At 47.1% G+C, this 22,348-nt stretch overlaps 2 protein-coding genes across 6 annotated transcripts in view; one reads left to right on the top strand and one right to left on the bottom strand.

The window, feature by feature from the left end:
- On the bottom strand, positions 1-19,854 carry ATPSCKMT (ATP synthase c subunit lysine N-methyltransferase). 3 transcript variants are annotated; one of them, XM_069958299.1, is made up of 5 exons: positions 19,384-19,854; positions 14,862-15,157; positions 12,656-12,793; positions 3,451-3,501; positions 1-582 (listed from the first exon to the last, which is right to left on the bottom strand). In XM_069958299.1, exons 2-5 carry the CDS (start codon positions 15,144-15,146, stop codon positions 391-393), a joined length of 666 nt encoding a protein of 221 aa, XP_069814400.1. In that variant the 5' UTR covers positions 15,147-15,157; positions 19,384-19,854; the 3' UTR covers positions 1-390. The 3 variants fall into 3 exon arrangements, with proteins under 3 accessions (XP_069814400.1, XP_069814399.1, XP_069814398.1); XM_069958298.1 differs by having other exon boundaries at positions 19,286-19,852; XM_069958297.1 differs by lacking the exon at positions 19,384-19,854 and adding an exon at positions 19,030-19,279.
- CCT5 (chaperonin containing TCP1 subunit 5) overlaps positions 19,556-22,348 on the top strand; it is a 17,654-nt gene continuing 14,861 nt past the window's right edge. The window contains exon 1 of one of the 3 annotated variants that reach the window (XM_069958295.1): positions 19,556-19,760. In XM_069958295.1, the coding sequence (XP_069814396.1) occupies positions 19,656-19,760 (105 nt within the window). In that variant the 5' untranslated portion in view covers positions 19,556-19,655. Of the gene's footprint in view, positions 19,761-19,990; positions 20,059-20,201; positions 20,270-22,348 lie in introns of those variants that run through there. The other 2 variants (XM_069958296.1, XM_069958294.1) reach the window with 2 other exon arrangements.

Genomic DNA, 22,348 nt, shown 5'->3' on the forward strand with positions numbered 1-22,348 from the left:
GACATTTTTCATTCTTTATTTAACATTTTCAAATATACAGAGATGACACTTTGGCCCCCCAAGAGATCAAATACTATTGTGCACCATAGCATCCGCTAGGTTGGCTCACCCATGCTCAGTTCAACTGCAATCTCCTGACCTGTCCCATTAGTATTGGCAGCAGCTAATCTGACTGCGACAGGACAGTGTGGCATTAAAACAGGCACCAGGCTTGAGGCCTCTTCAATTAGTCACCCCAGCCAATGTCTGGACAGCGAGGGGAAGGTGCCGGAAGCGGTGGGAGGCTGCAGCATTCAGGTACCAGGCACGGCAGCGGGGAGCAGAAGGCCCATATGTGCATTAAACCACGCACCAGCATCTGTTCAAATGGATAGATTCTGTTATGATTGTTTAACTGTCTTGTTCTTCTATCATTTTGCCCATTTTGATTTTATTTAATCTCTTCATGTCATAAACCCATACAGTATCTATTCCTTCTCCTGAAATATGGTCTGGAATCCAGTGCGGAAAAGGAAAACGGCAAGCAATAATTCTTGCAGTGTGAGACAACTCCATTTCAAGTTTTGTTTCTAGTTGTGGCATCTGTAAGCAAAGAAAGAAGTGGATTATAATTTGTATTCAAATGAAATGAAGATAATTAGCATGGAGCGCTGTGGATAAAGATTAGGAGGGAAAGGGCGGTGGATCTATCTGAAACAGTACGTTCAAATGTAATTAACCCACTGTGGATATAATTAATATAAATAGCTGATAGCCACTACTGATTAAGTATGTGTGGCTGTCCTAAAAACATTCATGTGTTGTACTTTTAGATTGAACATAGCCTAACACATGTATGTTTTACAATAATTTTCTGTCGAGATGCATGTGTTGCTGTTGGACAGACGATGGATTACTAAGAGAAACATCTCATATGTTCCTGCAGTCCGCTTCTACCCGGGTCCCGCTCGCTCTAGCTTCAGAGCGGCCTGTCAGCTGACAGGCTGGATCACAGGCCGTGGCGGTCCCGGCCTGTGATTGGCTGAGCGGACTGCCAGCTGACAGGCCGCTCTGAAGCTAGAGAGCGCGGGACCTGTGGAGAAGCGGACCGCAGAAGCAGCCCTGGAGCGTGGATAGGTAATGTATGTACAAATAGATGAAGAATATACGCAGCTTATTTACTGCTGCGATACGCAGCAAATACGCAACAAACACGTCGCAAATACGCAGCAGATTAGATCTAAATAACTGAACACAGCATCAAATCTGCACCACCAAATCTGCTACGTTTTTTCTGCGTATACGGTGTGTGGGTTTGTACCCTATGTGTTTTTATGAACTAATACTTTGAAATAAAGACTTTTGTTATATATTTCTTCATCTATTTGTGCAATTTTTTTGGTTTTCTTTGGTACAGTTGTTGCACTTTAGGATATTGTTGGCAGGACTTTTGTTGGGGTTGTAGGTAATGTATGTAGTTTAAAGGGGTTGTCCGGCGATAAAAAATTATTCACAGAATAACACACATTACAAAGTTATACAACTTTGTAATGTATGTTATGTCTGTGAATGGCCCCCTTCCCCGTGTTTCCCCCCACCCACGCTAGACCCGGAAGTGTGGTGCATTATACTCACCGCATCTCGTGTCGTCCACGGTCTCCGATCCTCAGCAGTGACGTCTTCTTCGGGAGGCCGGCGGATCTTCCCGAGTGCCGGCAACCCTCTGCAGCGTCATCCGAAGCTCAGCCGCGATTGGCTGAGCATAACTGTGCTCAGCCAATCGCGGCTGAGCAGCTGATGACGTGGCCGCGTCATCAGCCGCTCAGCCGCGATTGGCTGAGCACAGTTATGCTCAGCCAATCGCGGCTGAGCTTCGGATGACGCTGCAGAGGGCGGCTGGCACTCGGGAAGATCCGCCGGCCTCCCGAAGAAGACGTCACTGCTGAGGATCGGAGACCGTGGTCGGCACGTGACAGGTAATGTATAGCGCACCACACTTCTGGGTACACGGGTGGGGGTGGTGGGACACGGGGAAGGGGGCCATTCATAGACATAACATACATTACAAAGTTGTATAACTTTGTAATGTGTGTTATTCTGTGAATAATTTTTTATCGCCGGACAACCCCTTTAAGCAAGGGCAGCAAGGACATTGATAACTATGTGCTTGCAGCCCTTGTTAAACGATTATCGGGCCGTGTAATAGGCCCAGTAAACGAGCGACGATCTAGCAGATCGCTGCTCGTTTACAGGTATTATCGGGCCCCCATCGGCCCGTGTAATACCACCCTTACTATAAATTCGCTCATCTCTACTCATAAAGTATCAAGTACCCTAAAGCTAGCATCTCTCCTTGCTAGCATCACTCCTGTGCATCAAGCTCGATGTCTGGGGGTTATGCTATAACTCTGATCTATCCTTCACTCCCTATATCCAAGCTCTTACACGCTCCTGTCATCTTCATCTCAAAAACATCTCTAGAATCCACATATTTCTCACCACTGACACAGCTCAGACTCTTACTGTCGCCCTGATCCACTCCCGTCTTGACTACTGTAACTCCCTACTAATCGGTCTTCCTTTCTCTAAGCTCTCCCCTTTCCAGTCTATCCTGAACTCAGCAGCCAGACTCATCGTTATACTGGTGTCTCCCCCCCCCCCTTTGCCAGTCACTGCACTGGTTACCCATTAAATCCAGAACACAGTTCAAACTCCTCACCAATAAAGCTCTCCACAACTCTACCCCTCCATACATCTCCTACCTCATCTCCGCCTACCATCCTTCCTGTGCTCTACGCTCTGCTAATGATCTCACACTAGCCTCTTCTTTAATCAGAACCTCTCACTCCCGCCACCAAGACTTCTCTCGTGCTGCACCAGTTCTCTGGAATGCCCTTACCAAAGACCTCAGACTTATTTCCAACACCCACAGTTTCAAGCGTGCCCTGAAGACTCATCTCTTCAGGTGCACTTAAAACGTTCCCTAATCTTGTCTCCCTCTCTGCCAACCCTTCTCTATCCTCTCTATAACCTGTTCGGTGCCATCTACATTGTACTCGCTACCTGAACTCAGAAAATGTCGTGTGACTGGCTCGCCCAATCACCTATAGGCACTTTAAGACTTTATGTACAAGGACTGGAACATTGACAAATAAAGCACTTGTTGCCTCTCGTATCACCTCCAGTCCTCCTAGTCTGTACGCTCTTGCGAGCAGGTCTCTATTATGTTATGTTTTTATTTTAATTTATTTATTGTATAATTTAATATAACTATAACCCGTATTGCACTTCTGTATTTAAAAAAAAATGCTGCGGAATCTGTTGCAGTTATACAAATAAATATTATTATTATTATTATTATTATTATTATTATTAATGCTACGACCATACACTGTGCTTCCTAATTTGGAAGCTGCCTTTCTATGGGACAAATAGTTAAATAGATGGAAACAATTAAAAAAAATTACTTACCATCTGTGGTACTCCAAATATGACTACATTTGTGTACTGTGAAAAACTAACCTACAAAAAAATTGAAAAAATAATTAGTAAGTGGAATTGACTGTTTTCAGTTGTAGTTCAACATTTAAGATAGCATGACTATATAAAATCTATAAACAAGCTTTAAAAAAAAAAAAAAAAAAAAAGACAGTTGCAATACAACACATGGGGGCACTTTCTGGGGGGGACCGGGGAGGAGGTGGCTGAAATAAAAGACGTCCACTCACCTCCCCGGTTCCAGCGGCGGGTCACTCATCGCGGCGCTCCGTCTCAGGGCCGCTCAGCCACTCAATGAAGGAGGTGGGATCCGAGCGGACTTCGAACGGATCCCGCCTCCTTCACTAAGTGGCTGAGCGGCCCTGAGACATAGCGTCTCGGGCGGCGTCAGACACCAGGAAGCGGCCAGGGACCGGAGCGCCGTGATGAGTGACCCGCCGCTGTAACCGGGGAGGTGAGTGGACGTCTTTTATTTCAGCCACCTCCTCCCCGGTCCCCCCCAAAAAGTGCCCCCACACTGGATAACCCCTTTAAATCATTAGTCCAGGGAAAACAAAAATTGCTCTGGGGGTGGAGTAAAAATAGTAAACAAGCTAAAGCTGCGGACCAGCGTTATCTTCTATGGGCTGCCTAGACGATCTAGTGATTACCCAGGCAGCACCAGTGCAGCTCCCTACGGCACCCTGGCTCTTATCCCCTTGCTGCAGGTGTGTGGTAGTGAGCGGGGAACGAGGAGCGAGCTGACCTGAAAAGTCAGCACTCGTTTGCCCCATGTAATAGAGCTTAAAGGGGAACTCCACATAAGGAAAACTGATTTCTATTTAAAGTTACATAGATGTGTCTATATAATGTATTACCATATCTGTGCCAATCCACTTTGTCTCTTGCTCCCTCTGCTCCCCGCCTAGCAAACACACACGATGTGAGACAGAGGCATGTAATCTCTGTCTCACATTGTGTGTGTTTGCAAGGCACCGTCTGATGATGCAGACAGGGGGCAGGGCGTGATGTCACAGGAGGCTTGGCTTAATCCCCTGAGTGATTCAACATCTCTGACCAGCCCCTCTAGCCTTTAGGGTCCATTTAGACAGAAAGATTATTTGACAGATTATCTGCCAAAGATTTGAGGTCAAAGCCAGAAGCAGACTATAAACAGAGATCAGGTCATAAAGGAAAGCCTGAGATTTCTCCTCTTTTCAAATCCATTCCTGGCTTTGGCTTCAAATCTTTGGCAGATAATCTTTCTGTGTAAATGGACCCTACGTCTGCACCTGAGCAGGCAAGGTGTGACAGAAGCAGCTGCTGCAACTTCACTGTGCAAAAGTCTGCATTAAAATTTGGGCTATGTTCACACATGTTGGAGCCTCATTGCAGCACTGCAGAGTCTTCACAGAAATGATGCAGTAACACAGTAGCACAGAGGATCAGAGCCGGCACTGCCAATCCCACCTGGACAAAAAACTAGGCATAACGAGTATATGCCATGTGAGATAATATTGGATAAAGTCCTTATTGTGGGGATCAACTTCAAAGATATAAGATGCTTGATCATAATACGTGTGTGGATATGAAAAGAAAAATTTAATTCAAAAGGTTCTTTATTCCAATATCGGCGTTACAGGTAGTAACAATGTGCTGTGTGGTGTTACAGGTAGAGAATACAGCGTACTGTGTGGTGTTACAGGTAGAGAATACAGCATGCTGTGTGGTGTTACATGTAGAGAATACAGTGTGATGTTACATGTAGAGAATACAGTGTGTTGTGTGGTGTTACAGGTAGAGAATACAGCGTGCTGTGTGGTGTTACAGGTAGAGAATACAGCGTGCTGTGTGGTGTTACAGGTAGAGAATACAGTGTGCTGTGTGGTGTTACAGGTAGAGAATACAGTGTGCTGTGTGGTGTTACAGGTAGAGAGTACAGTGTGCTGTGTGGTGTTACAGGTAGAGAATACAGTGTGCTGTGTGGTATTACAGGTAGAGAATACAGTGTGCTGTGTGGTGTTACAGGTAGAGAGTACAGTGTGCTGTGTGGTATTACAGGTAGAGAATACAGCGTACTGTGTGGTGTTACAGGTAGAGAATACAGTGTGCTGTGTGGTGTTACAGGTAGAGAGTACAGTGTGGTGTTACAGGTAGAGAATACAGTGTGCTGTGTGGTGTTACAGGTAGAGAATACAGTGTGCTGTGTGGTGTTATAGGTAGAGAATACAGCGCGCTGTGTGGTGTTATGGGTAGAGAATACAGCGTGCTGTGTGGTGTTACAGGTAGAGAATACAGTGTGCTGTGTGGTGTTACAGGTAGAGAATACAGCATGCTGTGTGGTGTTACATGTAGAGAATACAGTGTGATGTTACATGTAGAGAATACAGTGTGTTGTGTGGTGTTACAGGTAGAGAATACAGCGTGCTGTGTGGTGTTACAGGTAGAGAATACAGTGTGCTGTGTGGTGTTACAGGTAGAGAGTACAGTGTGCTGTGTGGTGTTACAGGTAGAGAATACAGTGTGCTGTGTGGTATTACAGGTAGAGAATACAGTGTGCTGTGTGGTGTTACAGGTAGAGAGTACAGTGTGCTGTGTGGTATTACAGGTAGAGAATACAGCGTACTGTGTGGTGTTACAGGTAGAGAATACAGTGTGCTGTGTGGTGTTACAGGTAGAGAGTACAGTGTGGTGTTACAGGTAGAGAATACAGTGTGCTGTGTGGTGTTACAGGTAGAGAATACAGCGTGCTGTGTGGATGTTACAGGTAGAGAATACAGCATGCTGTGTGGTGTTACAGGTAGAGAATACAGTGTACTGTGTGGTGTTACAGGTAGAGAATACAGTGTGCTGTGTGGTGTTACAGGAAGAGAATACAGCGTGCCGTGTTTTGTTACAGGTAGAGAATACAATGTGCTGTGTGGTGTTACAGATAGAGAATACAGCACGCTGTGTGGTGTTACAGGTAGAAAATACAATGTGCTGTGCGGTGTTACAGGTAGAGAATACAGTGTGCTGTGTGGTGTTACAGGTAAAGAATACAGCATGCTGTGTGGTGTTACAGGTAGAGAATACAATGTGCTGTGCGGTGTTACAGGTAGAGAATACAGTGTGCTGTGTGGTGTTACAGGTAAAGAATACAGCATGCTGTGTGGTGTTACAGGTAGAGAATACAATGTGCTGTGCGGTGTTACAGGTAGAGAATGCGGTGTACTGTGTGGGTTGGACAACAATGATATGATAAAGTACTGCAATTACTTCAGTAACACAATGAAACTGCAATGTGTAAACACAGCCTAGATGTTTTGCAACAGATTTGGGTGGGGAATGGGCAGTGTGGAGGACTGTGATGAACGGCATCCACAACCAATGCATTCTGGAACCTGTAGTACTGTGTACAACTGCTCAACCAGGAAGTACAGCCACAAAATACAGAACAAAATCTCCTAAAACAAATGGATTTTTAGTAGTTTCAAAACTGGGTTAGACAGGTAAGCACAATGGTATTTGCTTCTGCAGCAAGTTTATTTTTCCCCCTCTACCTGGAGTTCTCAATTAAGGCAAAGATATAAAGCAAATTCTCCTCTATGTGTGTGTGCAGTGGATGCAGCAAGCCTCCAGCCATCATGTTCTAAAGAACTCATTATTAACTACATTTTCACCATACACAAAGGAAAACTTTTAACAATGCCAGATACCTACAGAGGTCAAACATAGGCCCAGATTTATCAGCTCTCTTTTAGCATCTGCACCAAAGGAACTACCCGCTCAGCCAGTCAGTACTGCAGTTGTGCCCCGCCTCAGTCACTGATTAGCTGTGCAGGTATTTCTGAGAGACATCACAGGATCTGGACCGCACTACTGGACCATGAGCGGTGATGCTGCACTGCAGGGCCATGGGGACAGGTAAATAGGACCTCTTTATTATGTGCCTAAAATACTCCTTTAATTTCTGCCTCTCTCCCAAACACAAACACAGCCTGCTGCAGTCATACCACACTGAAGAAAAACACAAAGAGGCACATTTATCAAATGCGCCCAGAGATACGCCATGGAAAAGGCGCAGATTTTTGTTGTATTCAGCCTGCTGTGGTGTACAGCCTGCTGGCCTGATGGGCACACAGGGAGAGGCGGCATGACGGGGAAGCACTTATTTAAAGCAAATGTACCAACTGGTAGTTTTTTTTATGAATAGACCGGTGACGGCGCGGGGATGCCGGAGCTGCAGACCGGGTCCTGCGCACAACGCCAGTCTATTCCTACGCAGCGGCCTGGCATGAAGCACTGGAGGCAGGCCAGCCGGCCCCCAGTGTGGCGAAACCTCTCCATTCTATGATTTATTTTAATGGAGGCGTGTCACAGAGGAAGGGAGATCGTCAGTTTGGGGGGGTGGGCTCATCCTCAGTGCTTCATGCTGGGCCGGTGCCTGGGAATAGACTGGCACAGTGCGCGGAATCAGGCCGCAGTTCAAAAAAAGGACCGCGGCACCGGCATCTGTCTATTCCTATAAAAAACTTAAATAATGTACCTGATGGTACATTTGCTTTTAACAGAAGCAGGTGTAGATTTCTGTGCCAGTGGTATCCATATGCTCAGGTCCCGCCAGATTTACTAAGAGACATGCCCCTTTGCGTATCTGGGGGGTAGAATGGGGGCAGGGCCTAATTAAAAAGGCCCCCACAATCTTCTCCCAGAGAGAACAACCCACATAGAGGGCAGCATTTACTGCTACACTAATTAGGGCTTCTTATCCTACTTCTCTAGATTTTACAGGATATCTTCTTATGCTGCTCATATACAATCATACAGCATCCAGGAAGAGAAAAAGCACAGACTCCTTCAACACAATGGACTCTTCCAGTTTAGGAACAAGCTGCCAAATAGTGGACTCCAACTTTTCCCCAACCACCCTTATCTAATAGGGCCAGTGCTTTATTACTAATATATGGAGGAGATACTTCTCCCTGTATAATTAAATGTTTGTGAGAAAGTGTTCATATATTTCCTTTTTTTTTTATATAAGGTGCTTAGATTGATAGAACATAAATATATTAATGAGGAACTCCAAGCCTCTGCACGGCAGCCCAGCAGACTAACTGACTACCAGAGTGCCAGGTGTCCTGAGGACATTTATAGCTGTGTGACATGTCACATTGTGTTGCTGGAAGCTCCCGTCACCACCCTCAGGTAGACAATCAGCATGTATGGTGTGCATGATCTGCAAATATGGATGCATAATCAAATCTGTGGAGTGCCTTCCACATGGATGAGTGGGCCCAGAGAATGCTATGAAAATGTTCTCCAGACTGTAATGCTGCCATTGCCAGCTTGCCTGACATGACAACATCCATCAAAGAAACAGAAGATTGTCGGCAGAAAAGGACCACTGGGTCCATCTAGTCTGCCCTTTTAGTATTTTCTTTCTTATTATTTTAGGATAGATATATGTCTATCCCAGGCATGTTTAAATTCTGTTATTGTAGATTTACCAACCACCTCTGCTGGAAGTTTGTTCCAGGTATCTACTACTCTTTCAGTAAAATAATATTTTCTTACATTGCTTCTGATCTTTCCCCCAACTAACCTCTCACTGTGTCCTCTTGTTCTTGAGCTCAGGTTTTTTACTAAAAACACTCCCCTCTTGAACCTTATTTAGTCCCTTAACATACTTAAAGGTTTCAATCATGTCCCCCCTTTCCCGTCTTTCCTCCAGACTATACAGATTCAAATCTTTAAGTCTTTCCTGATATGGTTTATGCCTCACACCCTCCACCATTTTTGTAGCCCGTCTTTAGACCGTTCTATTTTATCAATGTCCTTTTTAGGTGAGGTCTCCAGAACTGGACACAGTATTCCAGATGTGATGTCACCAGAGCTCTATACAGCGGGATCACAATCTCCCTCTTCCTACTGGTTATACCGCTAGCTATACACTAGAGGTATAACCAGTATAACCATTCGAAGAGGCTGAAAACATGACTTATCTAAGGTAATATTTTGTCAATCATCGGAGGCCCAATTTTCTGCCAATACAACTTTGATAGTAGAAGTCTAGCGACCATCCATCTGCTTTAGAAAGTAAGGTGGCAAAATAAAAAGAGGACCTAGAGATTGCGCTCTAGACAACCTGATAACTGGATCCAGAAAACTCATGGGAAATAACGCATTTCAGGGTCATGGACACTTCAAATCAACGTCAGCACAGAAAATTGCTGCAGGGTGTGCAGTCTAAATAATATCCACACGGCTGCAACTGTATCCTGCTATGAATTTTCTCATGCACATCATTTTTTTCACCCACCCCCGCCGTGGCAACTTTGAAAAAAAATTACCTGTCCAGACTTTCCTTTAGGTTACAAACCCACTTGGCGGGTCTGCAGCGAGTCTCCATGCTGCGTTTTTGCAGCGAGACTCGCTGCAGATCCCGGCCCTATGCTTTTAATGGCAGACAAACACGCAGCAGGGATGTACATCCCTGCTGCGAGTTTGTCTGCAGCCCTCCCCATTAACCCCCCGGCCGCCGGAGCTGATACTTCACCTGATCCCGGCTCCGGCGGTTCCCGATGTCTTCAGCAAGCCGGAGCGGGGACCAGGTGAAGTATATGCTCCAGCCAGCAGCCCGCAGCCCCGGCCACCCGATCGCCCCCCTGCAGCCCCGGCCGCCCGATCGCCCCCCCCCCCCCCCCCCGCAGCCCCGATCGCCCCCCCCCCCCCCCCCCCCGCAGCCCCGATCGCCCCCCCGCAGCCCCGGCAGCCCGATCGCCCCCCCCGCAGCCCCGGCCGCCCGATCGACCCCCCCGCAGCGCCGATCGCCCCCCCGCAGCCCCGGCCACCCGATCGCCCCCCCGCAGCCCCTAATAATTTAGCATTCTGTGGGAGGGAGCAGGATTTGTAAAGAGTGCATCAGGCGTACACCAGCAAAAAGGCTTTTGCTCAGAGGCGGACTTATCACTTGTGCAGCCTGTTCAGCTGCACAGGGGCCCAGGCCAATAGAGGGGCCTGCCAGGCTCAGACTCTAAAGTGTCAGCTCAGCATGGCACATATCTGTAGTGGGTCCCCCAGGCGGTATCAGCACCCGGGAAGTGCGGGCCCCCTGCTCCTGTGGAGCCCACTTAGTGACTGGATGCTGTGCCCAGCTGGGGCTGGTTCTCCTCTATCCTCCTTTCCTCCTGCAGGCTGCTACAGCCCCTCCCTCTCCTGTACTCCACTGTCTGGTATACCTTGTGTGAGGAGGAGAGGAGAGAGAGTGTGTGATGACAGGGGCTGGAGGGATCCTGCAGGGTTATGGCTGCCAGGGACAGGACTGGGAAGAGGATCAACAGCAGCAGCTCTGACCGTGAGTGCTTATTGTCAGTGTGTCTGTCAGGCTGCTGGAAGTTGTAAGATAGACGGTGGACTGTGTAAGAGAAAGCACAGAGCCCCACCACCACCACCACCACCACTTCCCCTTTTAAAGCTGTAAGTTTTATTGTAAGTTTATGCCTGTTTTGCCAATAACTCTGCCCCCCTTCCCCCTGCAGCATGGTTGTTTTTCTCTTTAATCTCCCCTAAGCAGCCACATACAGTACATGTATGCCACATGTGCAGCCACATATAGTAGATCTATCCCACCTGTGCCCCAACAGTGATCAAGGGCCCATTTGTTCTATCCCCTATTAGTGCTGTTCTGGGGGTCACTTCCACACTCTGAGCTATATACTCTCATCCCCCACACAGCATCCAGTGTATAATGCACCTAGGACCCTCCAAGTACAACAGCTGCAAACACTACAACTCCCAGCATTTACTGCAGTCTGAAGTCCTCAGGATGTGCTGGGATTTGAAGTACAAATGAGAAGACAACTCAAGGGGTTGTCCCCTTGGAAACTACAACTCCCAGCATTCTCTGAGAGCTTCATAAGTGTAAGGCATTCTGATAGTTGTAGTTATTGTTATTCCAGGAGTTGTGGTCAAGGATACATCACTGCAGGATAGGACCGGGTCAGCATGTTGCTTCTGATGCGTTTTTTATTTGGTTGCCCCCCATGATCAGTTCTATTGGTTGGCCACAGGTACTCCAGTACCACACTGGGGCCTGCACAGACTGCAGTCCAGTCCTTTAGTGGGCCCTGGCATCTGTGCTGCGCTGTAGGGCCCTTCCCAGAAACCAGGACACATGTACCGGATACCCAGGCATACCTAAGTGTGCGCCTTCAAGGCAGAAAGGTGGTGAAACGAATAGGTTATGGGGGCCCAAACACAAAAACATATTTTGCACAGGGGCCCTTTGCAGTCTGTGTCCGCCCCTGCCTTTGCTGAAAGCCTTTTGTAGATTTCTGCAGAAACAAATCTGCAACTTTTGCTCCATCAGGCAAGCAGGGGGCTGTGGCAAGGTGGAGAGGAGGAATTACCTCCTCCTGCACCTGATTTATTATGATTGACAATAGGTGTAAATCACCAGCTCCAGAGCTGATGCAGACTTCTGAGGCTTGCTCTTCTCATTAAAGCGACTCCGTACCCACAATCTGACCCCCCCCCCAAACCACTTGTACCTTCGGATAGCTGCTTTTAATCCAAGATCTATCCTGGGGTCCGTTCGGCAGGGGATGCAGTTATTGTCCTAAAAACAACTTTTAATCCTACAGCGCTGCGTCTAACGGCCGGGGCTTACATTTGTATATGCATTAGGCTGGCACCACCTCTCTGTCCTTCCTCGCCACCCTCCTCATTATTAGGAATGATCCAGGAACAATTACTGCTGTTTAAGCTTTGCACAGGTGTATTAACGATCCAGCCTATGTTCCGGGCTGCAACAGGTGGGGAATAGGAAGCAATCTGCCTGGAGTATTCCTAATCACGAGGAGGGTAGGCAGGAAGGACAGAGAGGTTGTGCCAACCTAATGCATATACAAATGTAAGCCCCGGCCGTTAGACACAGCGCTGCCAGTTTAAAAGTTGTTTTTATGACAATAACTGCATCCCCTGCCGAACGGACCCCAGGACAGATCTTGAATTAAAAGCAGCTATCCGGAGCTACAAGCGGTTTTGGGGGGTCAAATTGTGGGTACAGAGTCGCTTTAAATCTGACGTGGGGCATGGTGGCAGGGATTTAACTAAGACCGGCATACAGGTACACCGATCTTGATAAATCCCCCCCGTCTGCGTATAAGAAAAATTAGGATGGTCAAATTAATATTTAAGAAATCAAATTCTTTAATACCTTCCATAAATCGCATATATGAAATTTGGTATTCCGATGTACACCTTCTCTCCACGCTCTGTATCTTGAGTACCATACAAGCCAAGGATTTAACTCATAGCCAACAGCTTGGAACCCTTTCTTTGCAGCAGCTATTACCTTAAAAAAATATATATTTTTACATTTTAAGTGATTAAGTAAATAAATAAGACATACATTTCCATCTGCTTATAAACCCCTTACCCTGTCATAAAATATTAATTCAGTCTGGGTACAGATATGCTTTAAAGTGACTGTACCACCAGGGCCAGGCAGAAGCACTGGAAGCGGGCCGACCCAACCTTAGTGGGAGGAAACCCTAGCCCCTCTATGATAGGGTTCCATTGATTCTAATGGAGTCACGTAATGGAGGGGCTGGGGTTTCTTCCCACTAAGGGTGGGTCGGCCCGCCTCCAGTGCTTCAGCCTAGGCCTGGTGGTACAGTCACTTTAAGCAGTGGCAAGACCTGATAAAACTGGCAATTATTAGTGAATTGCAAGCACTAGTGGCTGTAGACAACCTATGCAATTCACAAATAGTGAAGGCTGCACCTGGATTTATGCTTATGACAAGCGCTACACTACAACTTTTTGTGGCTCTACAAGATCAATTCTAGCTACTGAGTGGCAGCTGCAGTTCACAAGATGGCATAGAGCTTACTGTGGACTTTGGGCTACAGTTGTAGCTTGATAGTTAAAGGGGTATTCCACCCAAGAGCTAAAAAATTAAATGCTTCCAAGCCTAGTTGGTCTTACCAAGTGCCCCTTAGCTAAGTATTTTGAGCCAACTCCCTTCTTTCTAGCAGCCACCATTCATGAGTTCCAAGTTTTTCTAAAAGCTTGTCTATATCCAAAATGGTGCTGGATAGGAAACTACATCGCCCAGCATGCATTGCACCTCAGAGCCAACTGTCAAGTATATGCCTCATCTTGTAGTATTTGCCCATCACTGGCTCAACCTGCTTCTGCTTTAGGCTGGGTTCACACTACGTATATTTCAGTCAGTATTGTGGTCCTCATATTGCAACCAAAACCAGGAGTGGATTAAAAACACAGAAAGGATCTGTTCACACAATGTTGAAATTGAGTGGATGGCTGCCATATAACAGTAAATAACTGCCATTATTTTAATATAACAGCCGTTTTAAAATAACAGCAAATATTTGCCATTATATGGCGGCCATCCACTCAATTACAACATTATGTGAACAGATCCTTTCTGTGTTTTTAATCCACTCCTGGTTTTGGTTGCAATATGAGGACCACAATACTGACTGAAATATACGTAGTGTGAACCCAGCCTTACACTGTAAACAAAATATCTATCTATCCATCTACACAGAGTAGAAAGAGATATATGAAACTGTGTTTCCTTTCTTTACACTGCTCAGGACGCTGTCACTGTTTTATTGTTTCCCCTCTCCTTGGCCAGATGCACACTGATTGGTAGGATGCCAGTGGTGGGCATGGTTACAGATGAGGTGTTACAGCTTGCCTGGCAACAGAAGAGACAGATCATGTGACTGGTCTCAGAAGGGAGGAGGAGGACAGGAGTTTGGAGACCAGAAAGTAAGGATTTTCTGCTGCTTCAGGGTGTAAGTCAGGATGAACAGCAGACAAATGGCCCAATTCATCAAACAAGCTTAGATTATGGGTAGGAATTAGAGATGAGCGAACCTCGAGCATGCTCGAGTCCATCCGAGCCCGGACTTTTGGCATTTGATTAGCGGTGGCTGCTGAACTTGGATAAAGCCCTAAGGCTATGTGGAAATCATGGATATAGTCATTGGCTGTATCCATGTTTTCCAGACAACCTTAGAGCTTTATCCAAGTTCAGCAGCCCCAGCTAATCAAATGCCGATCGTTCGAACCCGGTTTGCTCATCTCTAGTAGGAATTAAACAAGGTTAAATTTGGAGTGGAATATCCATTTAAATACAATCTTGTAGCGCTACAAAAAGTTGCAGTGTGGCCCCAGCAATTCAGGAACACGTGGCATCTGCCAGGATTTCTGCACAAAAATTCTGTTGCTGAAAATCCACAGCAATTCCACACTGTGAGGCCATAAAGACACAAAACATGTGTTCCAAGTTACTAAAACACATTCATATATCCTAGCATAAAAATCAATTACTTCACCAATGAGTTCTATAAAGCAGCAAAATGTTAAGTTAAGTTGCTTGGACTTACAATACGTCCATCACCGCTTCCAATGTCAACAACACTTCCACTTCTCAACTGAAGCATTTTTAACACGTTTTTCACTTGAATTTCTGATGCAGGCACATAAGGAAGACAAATTTTTCTCAAAGCTGGAGCCACAAATGGAGTGGTCACAGCATATAAAGCCACTAACGTGCCTCCCACAACACCTGTCGCAACCAGTCCCCATCTTTTAGATTTTGGAGTTTCAGCAATATAATTCAAAGAAAATTCTTCTTCTAAGGTACTGCCACTTGTAATAGAATCGGGCATCACTGAAAAATCTGTAAATAGAAAAAACAAATAACCATTAAATGCAACACACAGGCACCCTGGATGTATCAGTTGTCACCTAATCATAATTGTTAAAAACAAACAGACAAAAAAAACTAATCACTGATTACGCGATGCGGATGCTGAGAGCAGGCCTAGCTATGTCTGAGTTTCCTGAAAACAAGAATCTTCTCATGTTTGAGCATGGAAGACATGATTAAGCTTCATTTCACAAACCCCTTAGGGTGTGTTCACACCTACAGGATCCGCAGCAGATCTGCAGCAGATTTGATGGTGCAGATTTGATGCTGTGCTCAGTTATTTAAATGAAATCTGCTGCGGATCCGGTAAGTGTGAATGTACCCATAGGGTACGTTCACACTTACCGAATCCGCAGCGTATTTTCTGCTGCGGATCCGCAGCAGATTTCATTTAAATGACTGAACACAGCATCAAAGCTGCACCATCAAATCTGCTGCAGATCTGCTGCGGATCCTGTAGGTGTGAACGCACCCTTAAAGCGTAACTGTCATGTTTTTTTTTATTGTAGAAATCAGTAGTATAAGCGATTTTAAGAAACTCTGTAATAGGTTTCATCAGCCAAAAAAGCCTCCTTCTGTACTCAAGAAGCAATCTCCCAGCCTCCCCCCCCTGACTTCTTATCTGTGCATTATCAGGCAAACACGTCTTCATTACAGAGAAGCCAGTGAAGACGGGCTCTGCTCTCTCCATTGTAAGCCTATAAAGGGGGGAGGGGCTGAGGGAGATGAGGGAGCAGGAAGAGGTGACATGAAGGTCAGCTGTTTGTAGACTCTCTGGGCACCTAAAACGCTAAATTCAGGTGTCAGAAAGGTCAGTGCTTATCTATGAACTTACTGAGAGAAGATTGCAGGGTGTTGTGCTGTGCAGGACTGCTCCGTGCTCAGTCACTCCTAACAGCCCCTCCCCTCTCCATAGCCACATAATGGAGACAGAAATCCTGCTTCATTTGATGTGAGGGGGGAGGCTGGGAAATTGCTTTTTCAGTCCAGAAGGAAACTCTTTTAGTACATAAAACCTATTACAGAGTTTCTTAAAATCGCTTGTACTGTTGATATTTAATGTTTTCAGAAAAATTACCCTGAAATGACAGTTACGCTTTAAAGTGGCTGGCCACTTTATAGTAAAATAGTTCAGTGTAAAGTATTAGTAAGTGTATTTACTGAATTTATGGACAGCAGTTCCTTGTGTACCTCACAGAGCTAAAATCACACTCTCCTCCAGGCTGTGTTGTCCTGCTCTGTGATGAGTCTGTCCATAAGATGGTTCAACATGGAGGAGCATGTATAGCACATCGATATATAGAGCAGAGTCCCGGTCCCAGTGTACTGAATATTCCTATATACTGTACCGGGGGGCTGCTCAATACTATAGAACAGTACAACAGCCTCTGTATAGCGAGCAGTGATAACTATCACCACTCACTCTTTTAGAACCATACCAAGAGGGGGAGGGGACCCCACTCTGCATAGAGATGTGCGCCAGCTCTTGATCAGAGCAGGGGATCAGGAACTGCAGGGCTTAGATAGTCCTGCAGTTTCCTAAACAAACATTGGTGGCAGCAGAGGGGGCCATGTCTCACAGTGGAAGTCTATATGTCAATATGTTTAAAAAATAATAATTTTTTTAATAAAGTTATATACCAAAATGATAGATTTTTTTATTAAATCAATGAATTAGCAAAAAAAAAAAACAACTTTTTTTTGGTCTCCAGACTACCCCTTTAATTCTATAAGCTGGTGTTTACATGGAATTAGTGATAAAAGCACAGCGGCACTCACCAATCTGGATTCACATAGACCGACTTTGTCACACAGTTACAGCAGCAGTATAGCTTATCTCGGGCGTTACACAGGTGAAAAAAAACACATATATAGGGTCAGCACTCAGACGAATCAACCGTCATGTCTCCTGGCTTAATTGCATGAGGGTTCGGGCACGGAGAGGCTCCCCCTGGACTCCGGGGTAACGTATATGAAAAGAAGAAACGATCCTCTCCAGCTCAAATAGTATTGAATGCTTTATTGGACATACATATAACACCTATGTGTTATATGTATGTCCAATAAAGCATTCAATACTATTTGAGCTGGAAAGGATCGTTTCTTCTCGTTACACAGGTGAGCTTACTGTCAGGACTAACTGTCTGAGTGCAACAAATAAATATGTGCATCCAGATTGGTGAGTGCTGCTGTGCTTTCATTGCTTCATATCCTATTTTGCACCTATTTTTGCAGCCTGTAGACTGCATACATGAGAGAGGTGTTACTTCTGTGTGGCAGTGCCAGGGATTTACTTCTTTTTGGGATAATTACATGAAATTTGTGTTTATTCAACTGAAATTGTAAAACTGTACAAAATGGAGGCCCTGCTGATTTTGGTGTGGATTTGTCACTTCAGATTTTTAGTGCAGATTATGTTAAAGGGAACCTGTCACCCCCCGTACCGGGGTGACAGGTTCCCGACCCCCGTTAGAGACCCCTATACTTACCTCATCCCGCCGGGTCCCGCTTCTGGATTCGGTCGGGTCCCGGAGATCTCAGCCGCTGCAGCCCGGCGCGCGCGCTGAGAGATGAGTCCAACGCTCATAGAGAATGACGGAGCGCTGGACTCTCCTGTCATTCTCTATGGGTGTTGGACTCATCTCTCAGCGCGCGCGCCGGGCTGCAGCGGCTGAGATCTCCGGGACCCGACCGAATCCAGAAGCGGGACCCGGCGGGATGAGGTAAGTATAGGGGTCTCTAACGGGGGGTCGGGAACCTGTCACCCCGGTACGGGGGGTGACAGGTTCCCTTTAATACAAAATTTAGTATATTTAGTTACAGTTCACAATTGTGGATTTTGATGCACACCAGCAGCAATATTATTTCATGGAGGATATTAGAGTCAGTGAAGGGTAAAACTGCAGCATAACTTTTCATGCTGTAGACCTGAAACAATATTGCAGGTTATTGCAGGACTGGTCTAACACAGCAATATTTTGTTGCCTGATTCTAATGAGAAGTAAATGGCTTTCCTTTAGATTTTGGGTTATCTGGTTTGCACTTCAGAAATCTGGAAACCAGATAGTGATCAGATCCAAAGGGCAGAAGAACAGTGCAGTCATACAAGTTATTTTAGCTTTAAGAAGTCTGGCAAAAAATGTTTAAAGTATTGTATTGCCCCCTAAAAGTTATATAAATCACCAATATACACTTGTTACAGGAAATGCTTATAAAGTGCTTTTTTCCCCTGCACGTACTACTTCATTAAGGCTTCACTTTCTGGATAACATGGTGATGTCACGACCCGACTCCCAGAGCTGCGCGGGCTGTGGCTGCTGGAGAGGATAATGGCAGAGGGACACTGAGCGACACAGGGCACTGGAGGGACACTGAGCATCCCTCTGCCATCATCCTCTCCAACAGCCACAACCCACACAGCTCTGGGAGTCGTGACATCACCATGTTATCCAGGAAGTGAAGCCTTGATGCAGTAGTAAATGCAGGGGAAAAAGCACTTTATAAGCATTTCCCGTAATAAGTGTATATTGGTGATTTGTATAACTTTTGGGGGCAAAATGCAATACTTAAATAAAAATTTTCATCGGACTTCTCCTTTAAGGAAATGTTCACAAACCCTTGAAATGATGGACGTTACTAGGTGGCGGCTAATGTAAAATAATTTTATTTGTATAATAATGACTGTTGTTATATAACTTTTATTTAACTTGAAATTACAATTATCCAAGAAAACCTGACGTCCTTTTTACCCAGCAGGACCATAGCCTGAATCAGCACTCTTGTACCCCTACATTATGTAAGTGACATGCATTTACACTGTGACAAACCCCTATATAAACAACCTGTCACGTTGTTTAATCTGCTTGTATCATGGTATAAAGCAGGAGGAGCTGAGCAGATTGTTATGTAGTTGGGATACTGTATATATGTCGGTAGTTGTGGGGTTCCCTCCATCCATGTCCCTCCATGTCCTGCGGCTTATATCCAGTAAGTGACAGAATACTAGGGCCTAGGGCTGTGACCAGAACTGAACCACAGCCCGATCCCCGCCAACAGCAGAGACAAGGGGAACGGGACACTATGGAAACAACAACTGACCTTCCGGAGCTCTAGACCCTGCAGCCAGTGCAGCCCTGAGGAAGAGGAGGGGCCGGCAGGGCAGCACATGGTGCACACATGTCAGGCTATGAACGTACCGAACAGTCTGTAATATTACCGCCTGAAATCCACTACAGCGGCGGCGCACACCACTTGACAGCAGTGTAATTATAATCAAACTGAAGTAGTGAAACAGCTTAGTGATTACTCCACCCCTTCCCGTATTCTCATAGTGGTATGTTCCGCAATAGACGTTTCCAGAATCTGCCGCAAAGCGTGCTGCTTTTGCGCATGCGCCTTGATTCGCCGGCTGAAGTGAGACAGTTGGAGACAGTTGGGTTCTTTCGGTCGGCTGCCAAGCATCGCCATCATGTCTGCCATGGGCACTCTCGCCTTTGATGAATATGGGCGGCCATTCATTATCATCAAAGATCAAGACCGCAAATCCCGTCTGTCAGGTTTGGAGGCGCTGAAGGTAAGGGTGGCTGCCCCCCGTATACCGCTGATGGGTGGGGAGGCCGCGGCCCTGTGTCCCCGGGCCATGTGTTAGCGGGTATGAGCGGTCACGTTGGGGCCCCGCAGCACGTGTCGGCAGGCAGCATGGTTGGGGCAGGGCACGTTGTCTGCCGTGACTCCGTAGCTCTGGCGGTGACCGGCGGCGGCTTCTTCCTGCCTCTTTGTGCTCCCTCAGTGCAGTCATGGCCGCTGCGCTTAGTCTATGGCTTCTGGCCGCATCTGCGGTACAAGCGCTGATTCTGTCTCCGTGATACAACGTGTGTATTCTTAGAGAGTGGCCGATAATCTGGCCTGTGAGCCTTCTATTCTGAGGCTAGATTCACACAGGACGGATCCGCTGCGGATCCTATGCCGATGACTTTCATGAGAATACATAGTCGCAGCGGGATGAAAATGAGTATGTATATGACAGCGCCATTAACCCTCCGCTGGCTGGAGCAGAACGGCCACCCGGGAACCCCGGAGCAGGTAATGTATGTGCTGCAGCCGGCGGGGGGTTAATGGGGCGGTCTCCTCACATATTATCCCGCTGCGAGTATGGCTTCCCATAGACATTACAGGGCAGGGATCCGCAGTGAGAAATCCACTGCAGATCCGCCCTGTGTTTGCAGCCTAAGGGTGTATTCACATGGACGGGCTCGCAGCGAGATTCTCACTGCGAGCCCGGCAGGTCCTGGCAGTTCCCATACACTACATACTTGCTGCGGTCTAAACGACCGCAGCGAGTATGTAATTATACCGCCCTTAACCCCTTCTGCTCCCCCGCTGTAAGCATACTTTACCTGTCCTTGCTGCTCGGGTCCGGCGTCCTGCTCTCCCGCCCGGCCAATCAGTGGCTGCGGCTGGGCAACACACTAATTGGCCGGACGGGAGAGCAGGACGCCGGACCCGTGCAGGAAGGACAGGTAATGTATGCTTACAGCGGGGGAGCCAGGGGCGGGAGCAGAAGGGGTTAAGGGCGGCAGAATGACATACTCGCTGCGGTCGTTTAGACCGCAGCAAGTATGTAGTGTATGGGACCTGCCGGGCTCGCAGCGAGAATCTCGCTGCGAGCCCGTTCGTGTGAATATACCCTAAGAGTGCCTTCACATGTGCCGGATCCGCTGCGGGTTTGCAGTGAAATCCGCTGCGGATCCATGTAGTGTGAAGGTTTATTCTGCTGCGGATATGTAACCCGGTCCCTTTAACCCCCGCAGCCCAGGCCCGGAGCATACATCACCTGCCCCAGGCTCCTGCTTGCTTCGGCCTTCCCGCAGCTCCCGGCGGTCAGCCAATCAGTGTGCAACCTCGCCGCAGCGCTCTGATTGGCTAACTGCCAGGAGGCTCCGAAGCTGCCCCGGCCAGGAGCATACATTACCTGCGTGGCGCCGTGGCTGTATGTGAGGCTCCCAGCTACCCTCGCTCCTCATCAGCCAATCCGTGCACAGCAGCACTGATTGGCTGATGGGGAGCCAGGAGCTTAACACCCAGCCACAGCGCCAAGCAGGAAATGTATGCTCCGGGCCAGGGCTGCATATCACGTATCTGCAGCAGAATAAACTCGCAGCGTGAAATCCGCTGCTGATCCGGTACGTGTGAAGGCACCCTGAAAGTCATCGGCATAGAATCTGCAGCGGATTTTGCTTTGAATTTGCAGTATAAAATCTGCTGCGGATCCTGCAGATTCATCCTGTATGAATCTAGCCTGAAAGGGTGATACCCATGTAGCCAGTTACCTACTAAGTGGTGGCTCACCTAGGTACTTTTGCCTGGTGTCTGTAAAAAAAAAAAATTCTTTTTCTGTCAGAGAGATGTGTCTATGACCATGTCTGCTCCCCCTGCCTCTCTGTCTCCAGACAGAAGTCCTGTCCTGAACAAAAGTTGGTGTCTGGAAGGTGCAGAGATTGTCACCGACCCGCCTCTTTGACACTGTCAGTCTTAAAGGGAACCAATCACCTCAAAAACGCATATATAGCTTTTTAAATGTGCTGTTAGAGCACACAGCACACTTTCCATACATGTTTCTATATACTCCCTGCCTCCCCCGTGTAATCCATAAAGTAATTTTATAAAACTGGTGCCCGGTATGCAAATTACCTCAGGTAGTCACCTGGGCGGTGTTCGGCTAGATGTAGTCACGGTCAGTCCGGGTCCCCTGGGCGTTCCTCGGCGGTAATCACGCCCCTCTGGGCGGATTCAAATCATCCAGTAGCTCTAACGTCACTCAGGAGCGCGCCGTGCACGAAGTCGGCGCGACTACGTTTTTAGGCCGCCGCGCTTGCGCAGTATACCCGCTTCCATTCTGGCTGTACTGCGCCTGTGCCGAATAGCCTCGAACTCCGACTCACACTGAGTTCGAGGCTATTCTGCACAGGCGCAGTACAGCCAGAATGGAAGCGTGTGTACTGCGCATGCACGGCGGCCTAAGAACGTAGGCGCGCCGTCGTCGTGCACGGCGCACTCCTGAGTGACGTTGGAGCTACTGGGTGATTTGAATCACGCCCAGACGACCCGGACTGACTGTGACTACCATCTAGCCGAACACCGCCCAGGTGACTACCTGAGGTA

Source organism: Dendropsophus ebraccatus, chromosome 2 (genome assembly GCF_027789765.1).
Source record: "Dendropsophus ebraccatus isolate aDenEbr1 chromosome 2, aDenEbr1.pat, whole genome shotgun sequence".
In the NCBI taxonomy this organism is placed as follows: Eukaryota; Metazoa; Chordata; class Amphibia; order Anura; family Hylidae; genus Dendropsophus; species Dendropsophus ebraccatus.